At 31.1% G+C, this 23,021-nt stretch overlaps 3 protein-coding genes across 9 annotated transcripts in view; 2 read left to right on the forward strand and 1 right to left on the reverse strand.

Moving 5' to 3' along the window:
- The window catches only part of LOC108767788 (DNA-3-methyladenine glycosylase), an 8,817-nt gene extending 3,335 nt beyond the window's left edge, over positions 1 to 5,482 (forward strand). Inside the window, exons 5-6 of one of the 3 annotated variants that reach the window (XM_018517828.1) lie at positions 1,563 to 1,734; positions 1,816 to 2,118. In XM_018517828.1, the coding sequence (XP_018373330.1) occupies positions 1,563 to 1,734; positions 1,816 to 1,930 (287 nt within the window). In that variant the 3' untranslated portion in view covers positions 1,931 to 2,118. Of the gene's footprint in view, positions 1 to 1,562; positions 2,119 to 5,399 lie in introns of those variants that run through there. The other 2 variants (XM_018517829.1, XM_018517827.1) reach the window with 2 other exon arrangements.
- dor (vacuolar protein sorting-associated protein 18 dor) lies at positions 3,231 to 16,978 on the reverse strand. 2 transcript variants are annotated; one of them, XM_018517825.1, is made up of 18 exons: positions 16,453 to 16,978; positions 11,317 to 11,410; positions 11,061 to 11,244; positions 10,334 to 10,668; positions 9,533 to 9,722; positions 8,986 to 9,107; positions 8,472 to 8,687; positions 7,921 to 8,037; positions 7,741 to 7,853; positions 7,213 to 7,324; positions 6,748 to 6,930; positions 6,068 to 6,385; positions 5,712 to 5,847; positions 5,372 to 5,593; positions 4,882 to 5,033; positions 4,524 to 4,621; positions 3,887 to 4,198; positions 3,231 to 3,393 (listed from the first exon to the last, which is right to left on the reverse strand). In XM_018517825.1, exons 1-18 carry the CDS (start codon positions 16,545 to 16,547, stop codon positions 3,330 to 3,332), a joined length of 3,063 nt encoding a protein of 1,020 aa, XP_018373327.1. In that variant the 5' UTR covers positions 16,548 to 16,978; the 3' UTR covers positions 3,231 to 3,329. The 2 variants fall into 2 exon arrangements, with proteins under 2 accessions (XP_018373327.1, XP_018373328.1); XM_018517826.1 differs by lacking the exon at positions 16,453 to 16,978 and adding an exon at positions 11,667 to 12,052 and having other exon boundaries at positions 3,232 to 3,393.
- The window catches only part of Epg5 (ectopic P-granules autophagy protein 5), a 22,364-nt gene continuing 11,983 nt past the window's right edge, over positions 12,641 to 23,021 (forward strand). For 2 of the 4 annotated variants that reach the window (XM_018517821.1, XM_018517823.1), the window contains exons 1-8: positions 12,641 to 12,998; positions 13,275 to 13,520; positions 13,654 to 14,394; positions 14,889 to 15,311; positions 15,396 to 15,800; positions 21,542 to 21,764; positions 21,892 to 22,064; positions 22,784 to 22,924. In XM_018517821.1, coding sequence (XP_018373323.1) covers positions 12,981 to 12,998; positions 13,275 to 13,520; positions 13,654 to 14,394; positions 14,889 to 15,311; positions 15,396 to 15,800; positions 21,542 to 21,764; positions 21,892 to 22,064; positions 22,784 to 22,924 — 2,370 coding nt within the window. In that variant the 5' untranslated portion in view covers positions 12,641 to 12,980. The remainder of the gene's footprint in view (positions 12,999 to 13,274; positions 13,521 to 13,653; positions 14,395 to 14,888; positions 15,312 to 15,395; positions 15,801 to 21,541; positions 21,765 to 21,891; positions 22,065 to 22,783; positions 22,925 to 23,021) is intronic. The other 2 variants (XM_018517824.1, XM_018517822.1) reach the window with 2 other exon arrangements.

Genomic DNA, 23,021 nt, shown 5'->3' on the forward strand with positions numbered 1-23,021 from the left:
TAGCCATACCATCTGAAAATCTTAAATCGGACAATAGTTATATTATAAAGACACGATATTACGTGCTGGGAAGCGCCAGCGTCGACGAAAAGAATTCTGAGTGCGAGAAACTCGCTTACATTGCACAATAAGTTGAACTTTATAAAACAAAAGTACATGGAACTTTCTATATTATGTGCATGATAAATTTCAAATTTTTCCTTGTCTACAAAAGTATATTCTTAAGAAGTAAAAGGTTTCTAATTATTAAAGAATTCGTGAAATTATAAATTTTAATCTTAACGTGCGCGTTTAGCAGATTAAAAAAAATATTTTAATAAATATTGAATACAAAAGTACAGAGTTCTTCTTATATTGACAAATATGTACTTAAGAAAGAGTTAATTATTAAAGAATTAAATAAATATATTTAATCAAATTAACAATTATAATTATGAATGTTTGATTTTTCGTATTATTTTGAATTACATCATTAATCTAAAATTATAAATTTTTAATCCCATAATGTGCGCGTTTAGCAGATTTCAAAATGTTGAAAGTTTAGGATCGGAACTAATTTTATATCGAATTCGGTTGAACGCACCAGTGCGCATTAGAGAAGTGTCTCTAGTACGCACTGATGCATATTGAAGCTGTTGTACATGGAAAAAATATATTTTACATAAGCCTAGAAGCAGGATTGGGAAAGTTACTTTTTAAAAATAACGTTACCGTTACCGTTATTTGCGGAAAAAAGTAATGTGTTACCGTTACTAGTTACTGATTCTAAAAAATAACGCGTTACCGTTACTTAAAAGTAACGATAAAAAAATCATTACTTTTCGTTATTTTTTTTTTTAATTATGAAGGATGAGACGAGCCTACTACTCACCGATTTTGATGAAATTATAGTCATTCGATGCATTTTTGCACGAAATGAACGACTCTGATAGAAAAATAAATGTCACTCTGCTCGGTAAACTGATTAATGGTTAAAGTTGATGACTATTGAGATAAGAAAATCTGTCCTAATTTCATCAAAATCGATGAATAAATCTGTCTTCTGTATAATTACACTTTTTAAAATGGTAAAACAGGCTTCTAAGACAGAGTATAAATAAACTATAAGATATTTAGAAACATACTTATAACATTTTTATCTTTTATTAATATTTTATATTTAATTCTGTGATATTTTATTATATAATAGATATTTTAGTGTTCCTATGCTAAAGCGACGACAGTGATTAAAATAAAAATGGGCAAAAAGTTTTTTGTTTATTGTAGTATCTATAATTTGATTGTCCATGACGGCCGTGACCTATAAAAAAGTAACGATACAAGAGTAACGGAGTCAATTTCGTTATTCGTTACGAAAGAAGATGTAACGTCGTTACTTTCTCGTTACTAATAAAAAAAATTAACGGCGTTACCAAATCGTTACCAAAAAAAAAGTAACGAAAAAGTAACGTTACAAGTAACGCGTTACTTCCCAACCCTGCCTAGAAGTATATTCTTGAATAGAAATTTAGAAGAATAGATATTCTTTTACATCGAAAGATGTTCATCTCATTATTGGTAAGGTGATGGATGCGCGGTGCTGGTGCGAGCTGTCGAACCTATAGAAGGCATGGAGCATATGGCTTATCAGCGTAACAGTTCGAAACCGAGAAAAGCCGATCTAAAACCACATGAACTATGCAACGGTCCTTCGAAGCTCTGCATGGCGTACCAGCTTAACAAGCAGCACAGTAGGTACTCTCTCTGTACATGGAAGAATTTATGGATCGAGGACGATCGTGCGTTAGGTGATATTAAAATCGTAAAATCCGCCAGGATTGGAATCGATAGCTGCGGTCCAGAATGGGCCAACAAGCCTTTACGTTATTACATTTATGACAATAAGTCCGTTAGCAAGAGAAACAAAAAAGCAGAGATGGAAATCGTTTAACAGCTCGAAGCTGATCATTTTATCAAGTCCTATCTGCATGCTTCCAGATAAAAAGAAAAATATTCATATCGATTGTATGTAAAAACAAACTCTTAGAGAATATAAAAACATTTTTTATAAATCTTAATCAATACAAAAAGCAATAATCAGTCATTTGAATAAGATATTGAGTTATCATCACGAATTATTAGCACAACATAGTGTTCTATTTTCACTTTTTTTTTTACAATAAAATGTTAGTGGTTTCTCAATTTCTTAACATTTTGCTATAAAAGGCTGATAGTTTAAGCTAATAATCCATTATTTATTTATACAAAAGCATAATAATGCCAATAAAAATTGATTATGAATATTGACATAATTATTTAACTTGTGAAGCAACAACTAATTCTTCGAAAAAAATTTAAAGATGAAATTGTTAAAAAACTGTTAAATGTATACTATAAGGAAGGCATTAGTATTAAGTAAAATTTCAATTCAAAATGTATACATTTATTTCTGGCATATGAATAAATTATTCGATTATATTTTAATGAGTTGGTTAAACTAATCAAATTTGTTACAATGATTGGATCCATATTACAAATATTAAGTTTCCTCTATTATAAAATGATAAAAAATTGATCTATATATATATACATAAATACAATTTGAATACAATTATATATTATATTATACATATAGGCTCCAAAATTGTAATCCTAATAATTAGGTAATTATAATAATTTCAAACAAGAAACCGACTGAGTAAATGTAACAACATAATATAGTGATGAGCGCCTTTAGGATCGGTCAAAGTTGGATGTTGAAATAATATAATATTCTAAGTACATGAATTTAATTAATCTCAAATGTGACTGTGCGCCGAAACATTCGGACATTAAGACACAGTCAATTTGAGATGCTAATAATCACGAGCCAAAACATTCGCGAATATATATAATTCTCCCTTATTTCAAATAAGAAAATTCTTATTGCAAAAAATATTACCTCAGCCAGGAATGTTTCGGCGCACAGTCACATTTAAGATTAATTAAATTCATGTACTTAGACTATTATATTATTCGAACATCCAACTTTGACCGATCCTAAAGACGCTCTTCACTATATTATATAATAATTTCACTATAATACAAGCCTGAAAAATTTGGAAATAAAGTTTAACATATCGTAATATTTTTTTTAATTAATTCATTAAAAAAAATTGATTATAGCTATAAAAAATTCATAAAATTTCAAGTCTCAAAAATTCAACGTTGAGAGTATAATAATTTATGACCAAGCTATTATTATCATCAATTACATGTGTAGATATATATGTATAATACAGAGCGCAATTAATCTCTTAAAAATAAAAGAGATAAACGTACTCTATCACATTTTCAGTGAGAAATTTTCATTACGTCCATTCCTTCATTACGCGTTCATAATCCTCTTCCTCAATAAATGGTTTATCTATTGATCTGCGAAGTATAATCAATCATTATACCGATCATTTGTTAAGATCTAAAAAATATTGCAATTTCAATTTTTTAAGAATATGTCACTCATATAATACTTGCCAAAAATAAATTAAAATTCGAAATAAATAAATTTTATATATTTATTTATTTATTATTACAGAAGAACCAATCTCTGTAATGTAATAAAATTTTGCATAAATTTTAAAATATTTGTCCAAAAAATTGAAAAGTTGAAATATTATACAAATGAAAAATATAACAGCAAATAAAGTAAATAAATTATAAAAATGTATTATTAAAACAATATGATATACACAATTGTTATCATACAATTGTTTCTGTACATAATTCATTCATTTTTATATATGAAAGTATAAATGTTGACACATTTCAATTTTAATTCACCTTTTGGCAGGGAGATACGGGCGATACATTCTTAAGCTTTAAATTTTAGAATTTTGTAACTAGAGAATTCTTTAATTACTAAACTTACTCTATCATAAGTTCTCCACAGTAAAGACACTCTGAAGCGACCAGCTCATCGATATCAGTCTTGATTTTGTCTCTCGTGGACAATGACACGGAGGTCGTCGAGGTGGTATCTTCGGGCCGATTTGAAATAGCTGTAAACTGTCGCTGAAGATCTGCTAATTTTGTCCTCTGATCCATGGATAACATCGGCGTTAACGCTGCCACTAAACAATCGCTGTGAAATTTATGACCGCAGGGAAATACATAGAAAGGTCTCAGCAATAGTTGCACCTCACATGTATTACACGTGTCTCGCGCATGCACAAAAGTGCATCTGAAAAAAATTCGTAATTAATTTTCACTTAATGGTTGTGTTCAGCAGAGAAAGCAGCTTTGCAACTATTGTAAAATTCTTCAATATGATTGGTTCCTGCTTTTGATCCCTTATGGATCCAAATGTATAAACCAATCATATTGAAGATTTTACAACAGTTGCAAAGTTGCGTTTTCTGCTCAACACAGCCGATGATTTTTCAAAATATTGATTTTCTCATTCAGAGATAATTCAATGTACAGTTGACTATATAAAGAGGAAATCTTTATAATGCAGGTTGTAGAAACCCAATATTAAAAATAGTAGAAGAATGCTCTATCAGTACCTAGTTCTGAAAGCTTGAATGTCCTTTCGTATTAGCTCTGCTGCTTTCGTGGCTTCCTGCATCTCCTCCTTAAGATCTTGAATATGCTGATTGTATTCCTATTAGATATAGGAGAGAAAAGAGAATTTATTAAGTAAATATTTATCAATTTAATTTATATATATAATATTTTTTAGAACATAATTATAAATATTTTATTTTTAAATTTTATAATCTTTTTGTACATACATAATTATAAAATAATTATTAAACGCACATAAGTAATATAAAAAATAAAAAATTAGATATTCTTAGGATAAAAAAAGTTCAGAATTTAGTTATAAATTCAGAAATATAGTTTTAGAGTTTATATATATACCTGCAGGGAATTGCAAATAGCTTCTTTAAAATGATCAATCGTGACGAAATCGGAGAAAAAGGGTAAAATATCTTCTATCCTAACTAAATCGCAGTGTTGCAAAAATTCCATTGCTTGCTGTATGTCGTCCTTTTCTCGTACCACGTGCTCCGCTGCACATACAACAAAAATATATATTTTTAAATAATCTAGAACAAATCTGTCCAATTTGAGCTCCGGAACCAAAACGCAAAGCCACCGACGCAAAAAAATTAAATATGGGTAATATTTCGGGAACTGTAAAGTATTGATAAGTGTCACTCAGATGCGTTATCACAAATTTAAATTTAAATCTTACACTGAATTTTTTTACATCGATGACTTTGCGTTTTGGCTCCGGAGCTCAAATTGGACAGGCCTGATCTAAAATAACACAATTTCAAAGTCTTATACAAAGATCGACTATTCCATTCATTAATACTATTGATTAAAAAATTGTTCTGGTTTTTACCTATCTTCAACCACAGTTTTTTCCTCAGCTCGTCATCATGATCAGATGGCATAGCAGCAATTTGCTTGGCAAGATCTACACTGATTGTAAGCGCAAGATCTACAGCAGTGATCCACAAACCGAGTAAAGCCGACAATTGCACGCAGGCTTCTGTCAAGCCTACCTCTTGACACAATCGCAGCGCGTAATGCACATCGTAGTGCACCATGCTGATATCTTGACCTGGAAGTAACAATAAATCATTTTGTTTCGAACGATAACATTATAATAAATCAACAGATTACAATTCATAACTGAAATAAATTAATTTTCTAATAAAAAAATAGCAAGATATATTTACCTTGAGAGCTTATGTATCGCATTACTTCATCCTGCTTGTAACGTGCATACAGGGACAAAAGAAAATTGTGAATTGCTTGCTCTTGTGAACCCTGTTTATATACACAAAACTCCAAATATTTAATAATTTCTTTCGCCTACAAAAAATAAATTATCGACAGAGTTACTTATGTATAATTAGAAGAAATAATAATCTTTATATATTACTTTTTGATGTGAATTTTAATTAACTGTTATTCTTAATTAGATAATTATGATAATTATAATTAAATAATTATGATAATTATATATATATATATATATATATATGAGATAATAATTATTAATTTGTTTTCTCTCTCTCTCTCTCTCTCTTACGTGTTTCTCGTCACTGTTGCATGAGACCAAAGCTGGCAGAAGCTTTGCTGGTTTCAATAAGGATCCTTGCGAAATCAAGACAGCCACCGTAGGCCGTGGCAACTCTTGTAACAGTATGCCGGCGAATTGATAGAAGAGATCCTTATTATTCTGACTTTTAAGCACCCCTAGCGCCTCTAAATAGTTATTTTTATACAGATGTTGACGAATCACTTCCTCATAATTGCAGTGCATTATTGTCAGACGTATCAGATTATCTTTGTCACCGTGACTGGCCATTAAGTCATATATTGTGCTGCGATTTCTCCTGATACATTCCTGCATTCAAAGTTCTAGTTAGCATTTCTTAACTTCAATTTAAATTTGTGATAACTTGGTTTAATTTGTTAGTTAAAAAAAGAACGAAAATAAACAAAATTTATTAAATATAAAATGAGTTTAAATTAAAGAAAACTTTCGAAATGCTCATCTTTTTATTCAAGCTATATATATACTGGATGGTCCAAACCAGCCACAAGAGCCGGCATGTACGCACTGTAATGTTTATGAAAAACTGAATCGAAAAATCCTCTATAATTCTAGTTAATTTAGATCACTATATGTTCATTCATGATATATATGTAGTTAAAAAACTCTATATATCCCTTCTTTTCGATCTACTCTTATTTTTTTTCAAGTACCTCGACTTTTGGAATGGTGAGGAAGCTGTTAAACTGCTTCTGCAATTCCGTGTATTGCATATCGTGAAGATAGGATGTGTTGCTACTGCGGAGAGCTCCCATTTGATTCATAAACAGCTCTGTCACCCAAATGACAATCATTGTTATCTGCGTCTTGTCTTGCGTCTTCAAGCCGTCGAGTTTCTTGAGACAAATAATTAGATTCATTTTAGAGTAAATAACTATTAATACAATTTTAAATTAAAACAAGAAAATTGAAACATTGTTTTAATTTGAAACGTTCATGTAAATGTAAAAGTAAGAAGAAAATTCAATTGAAATTATATAACAAATAAAAATTCTAAATTATACATAACATAATTTTTTTCTATAGTATTAATTTGTAATCATTGCAATTAATGCAAATATTCATCAATTCAATTTTATGACTGTTTATTATGAAACAAAACTGTTCTTATATTTTACCTTACGTAAGAACGTTTTCAGTGCTTCGATTTGCCATTCCTGCAAAAATTTCAATGAAATTTCCTCGAAAGACGAATGAGTGTCAGCGTATATTAGAGCGCTTTTTTCGTATCTGCAAAATCATGTTCAAAATATTACAAGAGGAAACAAACCAAATAAACAATTATATTAGACCAATATGATCTTATTTTCAGTTAAAATGAACATATAATGAATATATTTGAATATATATTTATATGCAAATTTTTGCAAATTTTTTATTTCTATAAACTGCAAGCCGACACACTTGTTGGATTTAAAGCACAATTACAAACTAAAATTAAAATATTAATATCACAAATTCGATTGATCGTCAATTTAATAATGATGCTATAATAAGCATCTTAAAATCTGCAAAGAACTTATTACAAAAAATAACCACACCTTAGCTAGATAAAAGTAGACAAAATTTGAAAAAAAAAAAAAAAAGAATACTTATATATAAACATTTATACATACACAAGTACATGTACGAGTATATGAACTTACTCTTTATTCTTGAAGAGCATTTCCGCTTGTTTCACGAGCACTTGGTCGATGTGCGCCGGATTATCTTTACAATATTGCTTAGCCAGCTCAAATTCGCCTTTATCGACATATACCTAAGCGAAAGGTCATCATTTTGTCGCTATAATCACTTTGAAAATATTAAATCCTCATTTTTTTTACCTGCCAAACATTCCTATCTTCCTTCGTTACTTTGTACTTGAAAACAGCTCGCTCGCTATAAGCCCAAATCGATCTTGTCGCCGGATCTTTGGTAATGCCGATTAATTTACCGACTGCCTAAACATCATTAAATCATATTTGCGTGATATATATTTAACATTTCGCGAAAAGATTCAACTATCACATGAGTTCTTAAAAGTTCTAATAAATTAATTGTATTTATATTATTTATAACAATAGGCAAAAACAGGCCAATGAGAGTATAAACGCAGGTCAAGGCGCAAAAAGATACTATTATTTATAACTATGCTATACACATGCATTCTCTTTTAATTCTTGATTCTTAGGCGTTCTACTTGATGTTCGCATATACCATTACATCCTTATTGTTATCAAAGGTTAAACAAGAATAAAATAATGCACGCGAACATTGCAAATGCAAAGATGGAACACACCTGTATTATATTGTAATTATAACTGATCATCTCATAATAATAATAAAGCAAAAGTGCAAAAGAAAAGTATATTTATTAATATATTATTATACGTACGTCGTTATAAACATCTTCGAAAATCAATTCCTGATTTAGCAGTGATATGCCCTTCACATGATCTGAATACAACAATAGCGCATGGAATTCCATCAGCACAAAAGACAACGGTATCGAAGTAGTTTGCGGACCATTACTGCCCATGAGACTCGTTTCCGGGCACGTCAACATCCGTTGGTTGATCAGCACATTGTTCGTGTCCGGTTTCGCGTCCACCTAAAACCGATCATCATGCACTCTTCATCCGGGTCAATGATTTTCAACGCGAGCCATATTAACTCCAGGAGAGGTCACCAACATTTCTAAGTAATCATGCGTAAAAAGAATAACATATTAGGAAATTACAAGATTTATGAATGAACTATTCAAACTTCCCTTATTTCCGTGATAGCAAAAGAATAAAAACGCATGAAGATAAATGAATATAGACGCAAAAAAAGGAACACGTGTTTGGACTTACATATAGCATTAACACACACATTTAAATCTTTAAAAATAACACCTTATTATGTACCTGAGCGTACAGGATACCAGCTTCCGTCAGCCATCCAAAAGATTTTGGCAGGACGCCCAATGATGGGTAATAAAATTGCATCTTTGAATATGATAAAGAATTTATTACTTCATTGAAGGTCTCTGCAATGTAATATATTTATTTATTCAAATGTGCTGTTTTTTAAATTTCTTTTCTAAACAATTCTTTCATTTGAAAAAAAAATTATATTTTTATTTAATAGAACATTTTTATAGTTTATTTACTTTATTATATTTATTATTAACTTTTTTTACATTTAAAAAGCTCATTTTTTTGTGTAAGTACTTAAACGTTCGAAATGATTTATACAAAATTTCATTGTGATTGTTTATTTAGTTATTCTATTTTTTCTACTATTTTTTTAGTTTTTTTTTCTACTATTTTCAAATGCAATATAAAACAATCTGTAATTTTTTCATAATTAAATGTTTTCAAAATATGTTCAATATATCCTTAAGGAATATTGAATTATAATGTGCTGACTGAAACTAAGGAAATCATACATTCTTTTATTTTTTCTCTTTACCTTGTGCATTCAAATATTTGTAGAACACTTGTTGCAAGAGAGGCTTTTCTTCGGGATTGCCAATGGCACCGATGTATTGATAAATGCGCATAAGAGTGGTTACGATGATCACGTATTTATCCGAATTAGGAATTTTGTGGAATTCTATTCCAGTGATTGGAGGCTTGCTATTTTTTCCTATATCAAATACCTAAAATCACATTTGTAAACAGAAACATTTCATATTATTTCAGATAAAATATTTGGATGGTTATCTAAATAATTATTAAAAATGTGAATAATATTAGAGTATATATTTTTTATTTCGAAGATCACTGCATAAATTTCTAAGTTTTACGATACAAAAATAACTTTTTTGGCACATGCACACTTTTTTAATGATTTGATAATAAATGATAACGACAATAAAAATATTTTCCTAATTATATTTACATAAAAGAAAGGCAAGTCAACGCTAGTTGGTAGATTAGTGAGCATCTAGCAACTAGCGTTGACTCGTAGCTTATCTTTTATGTAAATTTAATTATAAATTGAGTCTATATATTTATGTGATTATATTTTTTCTAATTACTTATTTGTAATATTAAAAAATCTGAATTTATTATATTTATAGAATAATATGTATATATAAATATTTATATAAAAAAAAATATATAAACTTACCAATCCTCCTGCCTCTTTTGAACCATAAAGAGGCAGATAATTTGGAAGCTTTGTTAAAAATGAATAGCGCAATGGTGAAAAGGTGTTGTAGGTGAATAAATAAAATGATGGCCCTAGCAGTATATAAGTAATTAATACCTGACGCCAATACTGTTCTAAACTCGTATTAAAAATCTTGTCGGTCTCCAAGCCAATCTCTGTCTCAAAAATCAGGCCCTTCGAAGTACCCAGTAAAATGGGACCAGTGCTCGTTTCCGAAGCATTAGAAAAATTCCAACCCACTGCGGTGATTTCGTGGCCCTTGAACTTTCCAGCCTGTTTGAGTTTTGTTGTCTTTCTGTGCAAGTAGAATAATTCTGGAAGTGGATTCTCTCCGTGCCTTGGTACCAGAGTTATCAACAAGTGATGACCCAATGGATCCAAAAACAAGCCGGACATTTTCATGCTCAGTGCATATTTGGATATGTCAATTTCTGCAAATAAAAATTTAATATTTACATTATATTAAACGTAAATAGCTCTATATGACAAATTAATTTCAAGTAAATGTGGAAAGTATGTAATTTGACATATACTTTATATAATAAAACACGAAATTTGTATTTGTAGTCTTTTTATTAATTTCTTAATATAATTTGTCAATAAGAAAATAATTCATATATGTATTTATAAGTTAAATAATTTAAAAGGAAAATTTTAGTATACACATTATTACAATTATTAATAAAATATAATTGTTTAATCCATCTTTAGTTATTTTTTATCATAAAAAAAATAAATAAATTTCATATTAGCAAAATATTCGTACTGAGAAAAATTTTATTATTTATACATATAATTACAATAAATACAAGTAATTGCCTACCTTCAGTTTTATCAGGTTGCTTCATGTCAATGCGCAACAAAATATTGTTAGCCATAGCTATTACAATCGTGTTACTGCTAACAACTAAATGAAGAATTTTGTCCGATGGCAGAAAGTTGACTTTTTGCTTAGTGAATATCGGTCCATCATCTTGTAGCTTCATTTGAATGAAACCAGCTGTGCTCTGTAAAACAATGTTACAATTGTAGCAACTTGGTTATGTATCTCGTTAGTTGATGTCAGGTAACAAACGTACAATATCCGGACGAATTGGTGGTGCCAGCACTTGCTTGGAACGCTGAGAAGCTTGCTCGTACTGGTCAAACATTGATGTCATCTTGATCGTAGATCTATGTATATTATATTAAAATAATACTTTAAAATATTAAAATATAGAACAAACAAGGTGTTGCTATTAAATGTTAACATTTAACATAACAAATAATATCTAAAATCCAAATTTTCAAAAAATAATATAATCTTTTATGTAAATATATATATATACTTATCTTTTATATATATATATATAATATATGTCAAATTAATATGAAATAAGTATTGTAGCAGATTCTTTAACAAGAAAGGAATTTTAACACTTTTACTTACTGATTTTGTTTCGAGGTAAATAATGTATGTGGAGGAGGCTGACACAAGACTAAAAACTCTTGCGTCTCTTAAATAAGTATAATCGACTGTTTTGCGCCATCATAAAAGTTTTTAAAAAGTGAGGTAATTATTTAATTGCGCTACCTCACCTCCGATTTTGATGAAATTAGGCTTATTCACCGTGTTTTTGCACAAAATGCACAAAACAGAGACCATAAAAAAGCGATAAATTGATTGGCTACCGTGTCGGAGCAAACAATAGGTTTGTCATGTTGCTTGAATTCCCCAAAAATGTTTGCACTTAAAAAGGGATAAATATATATTCAGGTGTTGAAAAGAGAGAACGACGATGTTAAGTGCAAAAAGTGCAAGCAACGCGAACAGACCGAATAGAGCCTAAGGTCTGTTTTCTGTGGTTAAACTAGTGTACACTTTTGGAACTTAAAATGAGATAGGTGTATGTTTGATATTTATTGAAAAAGCGAGAAAGAGAATTCTGGTGCAGTCTAGTATAGGAACAAAAAACAGACCACTAGTTTACATCGTGCACTTGATACGGGTAGTAACTTTCGATTAAGCCAGTTTACATCGTGTACTTGATATACATACTAACTTCCTATTAAATCATTTTAATTTCAGCAATATATTTTAATTTTAGCAATGTATTTGCGACAAAAGTCATCACGTAATCTTTTTCGTCGCTGAAACGACCAGTTTGAGCGGCTCGTGAAAATACAACTTTAAGTGCAAACATTTTTGGAGATTTAAAGCGAACAGACTTTACATTATCCCTTCCACTAGTTCCACCATACTACTGTGGTGAAAATTGTATGTACATACTGCGATGATTTGTGCTTATTATGTGAATATTTAGGAAAATTACATCAAATAATATTTTTCTCAATATTTCAGCTAGACAATTTACATTTTTATTACGAATAAAACGCACGATATATCAAACGTCATAACTTTGGTATAAATCGGGTCGCACAAATGTAATCTTAAAGTTTCTTATTGACTTGTTTACATTCAGCTTGATAGGAATAAGATAACTCTGAATGTGTAAATGCGACTCAAGTAGAAGTTATAATAGAGTGTTACTAAGTCGAAGTTAAGAACCATATAAATGTACTAACTGATAAAAGTACTTGACATTACCTCGAACACTCCTATTTCTAAGCATCATTTAATTGCTTTTGTCACACCTTGACATGCTGCAAGCAATTTCTCTAGAGCCTTTGCAAAGTTTTCTAAGATTATCGGATAATACTCAGTGATCCATAAATCTGGTTATTTGATGGTCATATATGCATTATGGAAAAGCAGAGACAGGTAAAACGGATGGACCTCCATTATTTTCCTTTTCTTCATAATGACGTTAGATTGTAATTGTATGGTAGTAGTTATACATTAATTACATATATTTATTTACATAATATATTTTTCTTATTTATATCTATAATTAATGTATATATGTATTATACTATTAATGTATATATGTATTATACTTATTTAACATTTCCTTAAATAATTAAAAAAAATAAAGTTAATAGTGATATTTCAGAGTAAATTATAATGTATCTTTAAAGAATTGTTGCGTTCTTTTAGAAAAAGAAACGTGATAAATTACGTCATTCAATCCTGGAACATCAAATACCAGATGCTCCTACGCTAGAAGAATTTGAATGTCTGCTTGGAGAATCACCGACAAATTATCCCAAGGGTGAAGCTGTAGAAGATATAGAGAGTGAATTGCATTCGGCTGCTATTGATACAGAAATTTATGAAAAGCAGGCTGCTGAAAGAGCAGCTTACGAAAAAAAATATAATCGGCAAGATGAATCAACAAACAAGGTACTTGAATTACCAGTCAAATGTTCGATATTCATTAACATTTATACACACATTTATATGTATATATATGTATAATGTTTTTTAAAAAATAAAAAGTGAAAAGATATAAAGTACCAGTGCTTGTATTTTTTAGGTATTACTATCTGAAAACTCTCGTGATGAAATTGACACCGTCCAACCTTGCCTGGTGTCTGAAAATACTTTAGATGATCAAATAGATCAAGTGCAAGAAAGCATTTCCACAATTCAGCTGGTAGACATATCATCGACTATCCCAGAGGAACCCAGTCATACAGTTCAAGAATTCGAAAATACGACCAAAGAAAAGATATGTCAGAAGACAAAGAAAACCAAAGTTTTAGACGCTAAAAAAGATACTGCTAATGCATTTAAAGATGTCAGACCATTTACAGAGCAGGAATTGGCCACTTTATATTACAATCAGGAGCTAACATTAGTAGATGCTTTTGTTACTGAGTTTACGGAAGCACAATTAAGATGTGCATTACTAAAACAGCAGCATAAATTGTACGAGCTACTGATGAGCTATCTAAGGGTGCGAAACCACCTGGTCTCAAATTCTTACGAGTTGGAGCGTCTGAAGAAGAGCTGTCGAGAAACGCAGAAGCAGCTTTGGTGCCTAGAGAAGACATCAGAGACAGAAAATGGCGAGTGTCAAGATGGCAATCCCGTCACTGCTACTTATGAGTATTCAGTTGCTCATTTTAATCAGCAGACTCTAACAGCGCTCTCCAGGACACTATCTGCCATCAAGGACACACTACACGATAGCCAAACATTGTACTGTTATGAGGCTGAGTCATTGCGTCTGCAAATTGAATATTACATACAGAGAGTCGCTACAAGCTTTAACGTAAGTTGTTTTCCATCGAAAACAAAACTTGGATCAAAATGTTAAATATTAAAAAATTCTCAATATTTCTGAAATTCAGCTAAATTAAACTATGTATGCGGTCTGAACTAATAGCGTTTTTCCTTGTACTAGTGCACATCAAGTGCATGTAAAGTCGTCATACACAAATTGACATAAAGATGTATGTTTAATATAAAAACGGATTAAACCATGAAATCCCCATACATTTTATTGTGCTGTTAAGTAAAATCTGTATTTTATAATTCGAAATATTTGAATTTTACTTCTATGCGATTTAAATCAGTGTACAACAGCTTTAATATGCACTCAGTAGTCAGTGTGTACTAATGCAGACCCAAGGGAAAATGGTATAAGTTAAAAAAATAAGCCATATATTAAAGTAATACGTGAAGAATTAATCTTACAAGCTACACGTCCATAGATTGATTCTTTACACAACTCAAAACTTATTCAGATCTTTTTTTTACTTTCAGGAGTTTGCTAATCTTTCACAAACCGCTTCAGCAAATCTTTTACCGGAGCAATCACCATCCCAAACTGCTCCCCAGTTGATTGAACTCAGGATGTGCGTAACTATCCTGTTCAACTTCCAGCGCCGTATTCTCAAAGATGGCAAATTCATCACAGACACCAGAGAGTGGTTGTCAAAGCTGATAGCGGTGCTCTTGAGGGTTGCAACCTGGCAGGATCATTTATTTCTGCTGAACCATATACTGCGATGTCCTGGTGGTGTGATGAACTGGGCCAAGTCCTTTGTACAAGTGCCAATACCGCCAAAAATCTCAGGATTAAGTTCCTCGCCATTTAATGATCCATATCTTGATCATATGATTGCCACCCTTGCGGTAATTTTGTTGCCAATCAAGGATCGAGATAAATTCCTGGAACAGGTAAAAGTAAGAATAAAATATTACTCATTTTAAGAAATCAGCATTTTAACTTCTTTAATTCTTATATTCTGAACCACATTTGCTATGCAGATACAAGTATCCTTGCAAGACACCACAAACAATCCAGGGGATACAGTGTGGGTAATGTTAGATGAAGAGGGTGAAGAGGACGAAGATATCGCTAATGTTGGCGCCACTCTTTTTGAGAGTGATCTGATTTCTCTTCTTCATCAGATTCCATTTGACAAGCTCTTCGAGCAGGTATTGTTCATTCAGCGCCAAAATGACAAATATGAGCAGGAAGAGAAGGCCATCACAGATCATCACATGTTGCGTCTCTTCGCGTTTTATGGCATACTTGTCAAACTTTTGAAGCAAGGTCTGAAGTCATATGATTCGCCAAGATATAGACAATTAGCGAAAAGACTCAGCGCGTTGATCAGGGATGTTGTTCAGTACGCCAGCGATCAGTGGGAAGCTTTTGACAAGAACCAAGTATGTAAAATTAGAATATATGTATTTACAGAATTTTGCAGATTTATATTGATCAAACAAAGACATACGTCGTATACTTCTTTTATTATTAATTTGATTTCAATTCATTAAGAATGTAAATGAATATATTATACAGAATTGAATATATTATAGTTTCGTTTACAAGTTTATAATTTATTGCATATATTTTGTTTTAAAAGTAATGTCAATTTTAATACAAACTATAGAAATCAATGCCTTAAACAGTCTAGTTCAGGGCTCAGTAAGATTCGCACTTTTCAGCCGATTTTCGACTCTGCTCCACCCTCCGCTACTCCTCTCGTCCTGCGCGCAGTCGAGCTCCGTTCGACGCTTAGGAGCATATGACGTTCGTAGACGTGAGGTACACTCACTTTGGACGCTCACGTTATAAACTTCATTCTATCTTTTCTTTTTTCACTCATTATGTATTAAGACAGAACGAAGCAACGCGCGTAAGCGCTCAAAGCAAATACATCCAATGAATTTTCAATAGTTTTCCACATCACCCTTGAGGTACTATTGTTGACGCGTTTTTTGTTAAGTGGTATCCCCAGTAGGCCTAGTCCACTGATAAAAATGATGAATTGTACGACCAAGTAATTAAACACAAACGGAGTAAAATGAAAAATACTTATTCTGATTTTCGGAATCTTTTATTGACGAGATCAGGAATGTCGATTTGCATATTACACGTAGCGACCCGTATAAGATCAGGCAAAGAATCATCGTTCAAGGAAAAATGTCTCTCATTTTTTATAAGCTTTATTTTTGAAAAGAATGTCTCACATAAATATGTAGATCCGGACATGGAATGAATTCGAAGTCCGAAATTTCGAAGCTTAGGGTATGATGATTCTTTCAACATTTTGTAAAAATCGACACCAGTTTCTTTAACCATTTTAAGTGAAATATCGTTCTGCAAATTATATAATTCATCTTGCAAATCTAGATGCTGCTCTTCAATTGGCGCTGTAAGGGGATTCTCGAAAAGAATTAATTCAGTTCTCAGTTTCTCGAAGCAAATACACCGTGTATCGAATTCGTCTATAAGAGAATCTAGAAAATGAATATATTCTTTGAAATTGCAATTATTGTCATGTTCGTCGAAAAGAATTTGGCAAGAAGGAAAAAAGTAAAAAATATTATCATTTAAGTGAGATTTTAATGCCTGCAATTTTCTTCGGAAAGAATTAATGTGACTAACTAATCGGGAAATATTTTGGTCCGTCCTTTGCAGTTTTAAATTAAGAAGCCTAAGTTGATTACTTATATCAGTAATAAAAGCGAGTTCAGTAAGAAATGTGACATTTTCCAAAAGAGATATATATTCGTGAAATTTTGAGTTTTTCATTTCTTTCAGGAAAAGGAGAAAGTCTTTTCTTATTGTAAAAAATACTTCTAAACATTTTGCAGCACTAAGCCAATGAACTGGACAATAAAGTGGAACATCAGTGTAAACAGCTTTATGTTCATCAAGAAATAATTTAAATTTTTGATGAGTAAGGAACTTATGTCTATCTTTAATTTCATTAATTATTTTAGTAATAATCTCCGTAGCTGTTGAAAGTTTTACAACTTTACCGGTTAATGCTTCCTTATGTATTATGCAATGAATAATGGGTATATTTAAATTTCGCTGCTTTAATTGACCGGCGAATCCTTTCTTTAAACCTGTCATAGCTTTCGCGCCATTAGTCATAATTAAAGAACATTTACCAAAATCTATGTCAAATTTTTTAAGAGTTTCTTCAACTGCCAAAAAAATATCAAGGCCTGTTGTATTACGTAATATGACAAAATCTAAAAGTTCCTCGATACATGAATAATCATCTTGTACAATTCGAGTAAAAATATTAAGTTGACTCGTGTGTCGAATATCAATGCTTTCGTCAAGACACAAAGAAAAATATTTACATGATTTTAGAAGATTTTGTAGTTTATCCTTTATGGAATCACTAATATCAGCAATTCTTGATGTTACAGTTTTTGCACTAAGAGGAATGTTTATTGCTTCCTCCAGAGTTAAGGAATTGCCAAAAGCTTTTACTGCTTCAACAATACAATTTTTCACAAAAACGCCTTCAGTGAATGGCTTAGAATTTTGTGCTATAAGCAAAGAAATCGCATAAGAGGCTTGCAGGGATTTTTGAGAAGAAGAAGGAAAAGAAGATATTGTACTTTCTTGATAAACTAATTTTAACCCTTCTATAATATTCAATTTTTCTGAATTTGAGTAATTTAAATAATTTACTGAATGACGAGTTTTGAAATGCTTCTCTAACACATATTTTTTAACTACCGAAGGTTGAAAGCCGCAAAGTAAACAAATTATCCGATCTGAAATGTAACTAAAAAAGTAATTAAATTCCCAAGATTTATCAAAAACTTGTACATACTTGTTTTTTTCCATCCTTGAAGCTAATTTCTCAGAAGAATAATGAGATGTAATTACCTTTTCACTATGGAATGATTTACCTTTTTACTGGCTCGATCCGCTAATATGTTCGCTGCAATTCAAAGAACTTTACAAGTAATATTTTACTGAATTTCATTAATTTGCTCCGTAAGATACGAGAAGCAAACCCTATCTGACTCGATGTTTCTGATTTTTCACGAAACAATATAACCATCGCCCATGGTATGACAATCGCGGACGTCCGCGCCAATTGTTTAAAAAATTGGCGCGAGTGTCACCGATTGTCAAATCATAAACACGACAGCTATGCTAGAGCTGCTTTTCTTTTAGGAGACACAAATCGACACAATATAACACACTCGAACACAGTTTGCCACACTTAAATGGAACGCGATATGTGCAGTGTGTGTATCGTGTGTACGAACTTTTAATATCTAACATTAAAAGATTTGAATTTTGACCTTAACGGACACAACGAGATCCGATCACACGAGATCCGATTTGTGGATGCGTTCTAATATCACTTAATTCATTAAAACCACACTTGAACACACTCTGACTCTTCTCCCGAGCAGAGGCGAAATGTGTCAATTGAGTTTGAACAAAATTGTAAATGGAAAACGACGTGTGTCGATTTGTCTCCTAAAAGGAAAGCAACCTAGGTCTGTTTTCTGTGTCTGAACTAGTGTACACTTTTAGAACTTAAAGTGAGATAGATATACGTTTGATATTTGTCTAAAACGAGAAAGAGAGTTCTAAAACAGTCTAGTGCAGGAACAGAAAACAGACCAATAGTCTCGTGGAATATCAGAAACATCAGCGGTCAATCTGAATCTTAAATGCTTATAATGCTTACATAGTTTAGTGTGAATTTATTTACTACAATATGTAATATATAAATTTAATACTACATAAGTAGTCCTTTAAAATGTGCGCCGAAATGATTTTTCGATCTTGAAACACAAACTCTACTAAACTATCGCGGTAATATTACAAATTAAACTGACTACCAATTTAATAATTTGATGCTTATAGGATTCTTAGAAAGCTCTTAATAATGCTGGGTAACATATTAAAATCTGTAAATAATTTTATTGCGAAAAATATTACCAAAGATCGAACCCAGATCTTTAGCATTCCGTGCAAACTGTTAGACGTGATATTTAGATGTGTGTGTGTAAATACATTTTATTATTCTTCTGAGAAATTAGCTTCGAGAATGAAAAAAAAACAAGTATGTATAAGTTTTCGACAAATCTTGGGAATTTAATTACTTTTTTAGTTACATTTTAGATCGGATGATTTGCTTACTTTGCGCCTTTCAACTTTTGGTAGTTAAAAAATATATGTTAGAAAAGCATTTCAAAACTCGTCATTCGGTAAATTATTTAAATTACTCAAATTCAGAAAAAAATTGAATGTTATAGAAGGGTGAAAATTAGTTTATCAAGAAAATTCAGTTTCTCCTTTTCCTTCTTCTCAAAAATTCCTGCAAGCCTCTTATGCTGGTTACACTGATGTCTCACTTCATTATCCAGTTCGTTGGCTTAATGCTGCAAAATGTTTAGAAGTATTTTTTGCAATAAGAAAAGATGTTCTCCTTTTCCTGAAAGAAATGAAAAACTCAAATTTTCACGAATATATATATCTCTTTTGGAAGATGTCATCTTTTTTTATTAAACTCGTTTTTATTACTGATATAAGTAATCAATTTAGGTTTAATTTAAAATTGCAATGGACGGACCAAAATATTTCCCAATTAGTCACATTGATTCTTCCCGAAGAAAATTGCAGGTATTAAAATCTCACTTAAATGTGATAATATTTTTCAAAACAATTAAAGAAACTAGTGCCGATTTTTACAAAATGTTGAAAGAATCATCATATCCCAAGTTTCGAGATTTCGGACTTCGAATTCATTCCATGTCCGAATCTACATATTTATGTAAAACATCCTTTTCAAAAATAAAGCTTATAAAAAATGAGAGACATTTTTCCTTGAACGATGATTCTTTGCCTCATCTTATACGACTCGCTATGTATGCTCGCTAATATGCAAATCGATGTTTCTGATCTCAATAAAAGATTCCGAAAATCAAGTATAGTATTTTATCAAAATAAGTATTTTTCATTTCACTTCGTTTGTGTTTAATTACTTGGTCGTACAATTCATCATTTTTATTAGTGGATTAGGCCTACTCTGGGGATACCGTTTTTAAAAAACGCGTCAACAATAGTACCTCCCAGTAAACACCAATTAACAGTAATATAATTTCTCGTTCAACAATATAATTGTAATATAATACATGTGTTTCATTTATATTGTTAAGTGGAAAGTTATAAAATTGATGTTATATTATTGTTAATTGGTATTTACTGGGCTCAAGGGTGACGTGGAAATCTATTGAAAATTCATTGGATGTGTTCGCTTTGAGCGTTTACATATTGCTTCATTCTGTCTTAATAATATAATAAGCGAAAAGAAAGATACAATGAAGTTTATAGTGTGAGCGTCCAAAGTGAGTGCATCTCATTTCTATGAACGTTATAAGCTCCTAAGCGTCGAGCGGCACTTGGACTGCGCGTAGGGCGAGAGGAGTAGCAGAAAGTGGAGCCGAGTCGAAAATCGGCCGAGAAGTGCTTACTCTGGTCTAGCTGGATCTTAAGTTTCAAAGGACTACATACGTAGTATATAAATTCACACAGAATCACACAAGCATTTAAGATCTATCTAGATTAAAATTCTATTATATAAAGTCATTTTCAAAAAATTGAATTGCGAAAATCCAAATCATAAAATTGAATAAATATAAAGATCCTACATAAGCTATAAATATATGCTCAAGTATTGAAGACTTCATGCAATATCTAACACAGACCGACAAATGAGATCATAAGACAATTTTCTCGCCATTCAACGACGAAATAGTTAAGCTCACACGACAATAAGATGACGTTAAAGATTAATCAATATTATATAATTTTATTTGTAATGTTAAATGTATTGTGTTCAACTTGTGTGATATGACTTCATGTTTTTAATATATGGCGTCTTTCTTTCCAATATTTAATTATTTTTTTGTAAATGGACTGAAGAAGACTTAGTACAGTCGCAATGTTTCCGATTAATTTATAGATAAAAAAACTAATTTAATTCTTAGTGTATGTTGTAATAAACTATAATAGTTTATTTTTAAAGATTCAATAAACATTGCTCGTATTTTTTTTACCTTTCTAACTACTAATTTTTGCTTAGCAATCTCGAGCTAGATATTTTACATATTTCAATGTCAATTTTGTTCAGATAACCGACGAATTGATGCTGCCGAAGCTGCAAACTGAATACGATTGTTTTTTTCTAAAAGCGATCCTCTGTATATTCTCGTCACGACGTCTAGGTGCCTGGCAATATCTTGCAGCGATACCATACCATATTATATCACCCACTACTTTGTGGCACATTTTCTATATCCTACATTCTGATTCTACATCTGGTGACATAGCAACATCGAATATGTCAGTCTCAGGTAAACTATAAATAAAATAATAATAATAACACTTTGTTGATAATTATATAATTTTTTTTATCTTTTTAATCCTTTTTATCAAAGTATATCATTAACAGTGATCATTAACACTGATTTGGTATTGCAGATTGGGAAACAGCGCTAAGCTGTCCTGAACTTCATAGACAATTCGAAGAAAAGCTAGGCAATATGCCCGGTGACGAGTCTTACTTTCTACTGACAACCTTTGCTAATATGGCCATGGCTAGAGGTCATAAAGACTACAATTTTGTGAGAACAACTACGATTGATCTGTTTCAGGTATGTTAATAAATATATATAGGATGTAACTGAAATAATGTAACAAACTTCGGGGCCGAATTCCCTATACCAAAACATGAAAAAAACTTCATATAAACATATGATTGCAAACTCTTACCGACAATGAGATACAGCCTCCCTTTATTAATAGGGGAAAATAAGAAAGTAATATTTATTATTATTTAATATTATTTATTAATTTTTAGGTATAACAAATGTTTGAAATATCTCTCATTTAATTCAATACACGCTTGGACACGTCGGATCATGGACTGTTGCACTTTTTCAAAGATCCCGGTGCCATTGCAAATGGTGCCACAAGCAAAGATGTGTAATAGCATATTTTAATTGGCGATTAAAATTTCATAAACTATGGGCTTTAAGTGTCCCCACAGATAAAAATCTAGAGAATTTAGATCGGGGAATCGTGGGGACCATGTAATCATGGTCTTGTAAACATTTTGAGCTATATCTCAGTAACAGTGGATTTCTGAACATATGTTTATATAAATTTTTTTTTATATTTTAATGTGAGGAGCTCAATCCCGAAGTTTGTTACCTCATGTTAGTTACGCTCTGTATATTTAAGTCTAATTAATCAAATAATTTACCATTAACGTAATAATGACAAGACCCTCTATGCGTTTGATTTATTGCAAATTCAAATTTGATTTTTTTTTAATTCAACTGTTAACTTAATCTAATGAATTGAATTATAGATTGGCTTTCTCAGTGAGGAAACTCAAGAGTCATGTTCGAAGGACGCAAGGTCACTTTTATCAAACTTGACAAGCAAATATCCTACTCTTTTGTCTGATATTTTGCAAAAATTGAAAGATAATTTTGTATCAGTTGGAAAGGTATAATAACATTTATTTAAAATTACTTATTTATAATAAATCCTTTTTAGAAATATGTCTTTTATATATGTTCACATTATGCAAATTACATTTGTTG

The sequence above is a fragment of the Trachymyrmex cornetzi genome, unplaced genomic scaffold (genome assembly GCF_001594075.2).
Source record: "Trachymyrmex cornetzi isolate Tcor2-1 unplaced genomic scaffold, Tcor1.1 scaffold726, whole genome shotgun sequence".
NCBI lineage: Eukaryota > Metazoa > Arthropoda > Insecta > Hymenoptera > Formicidae > Trachymyrmex > Trachymyrmex cornetzi.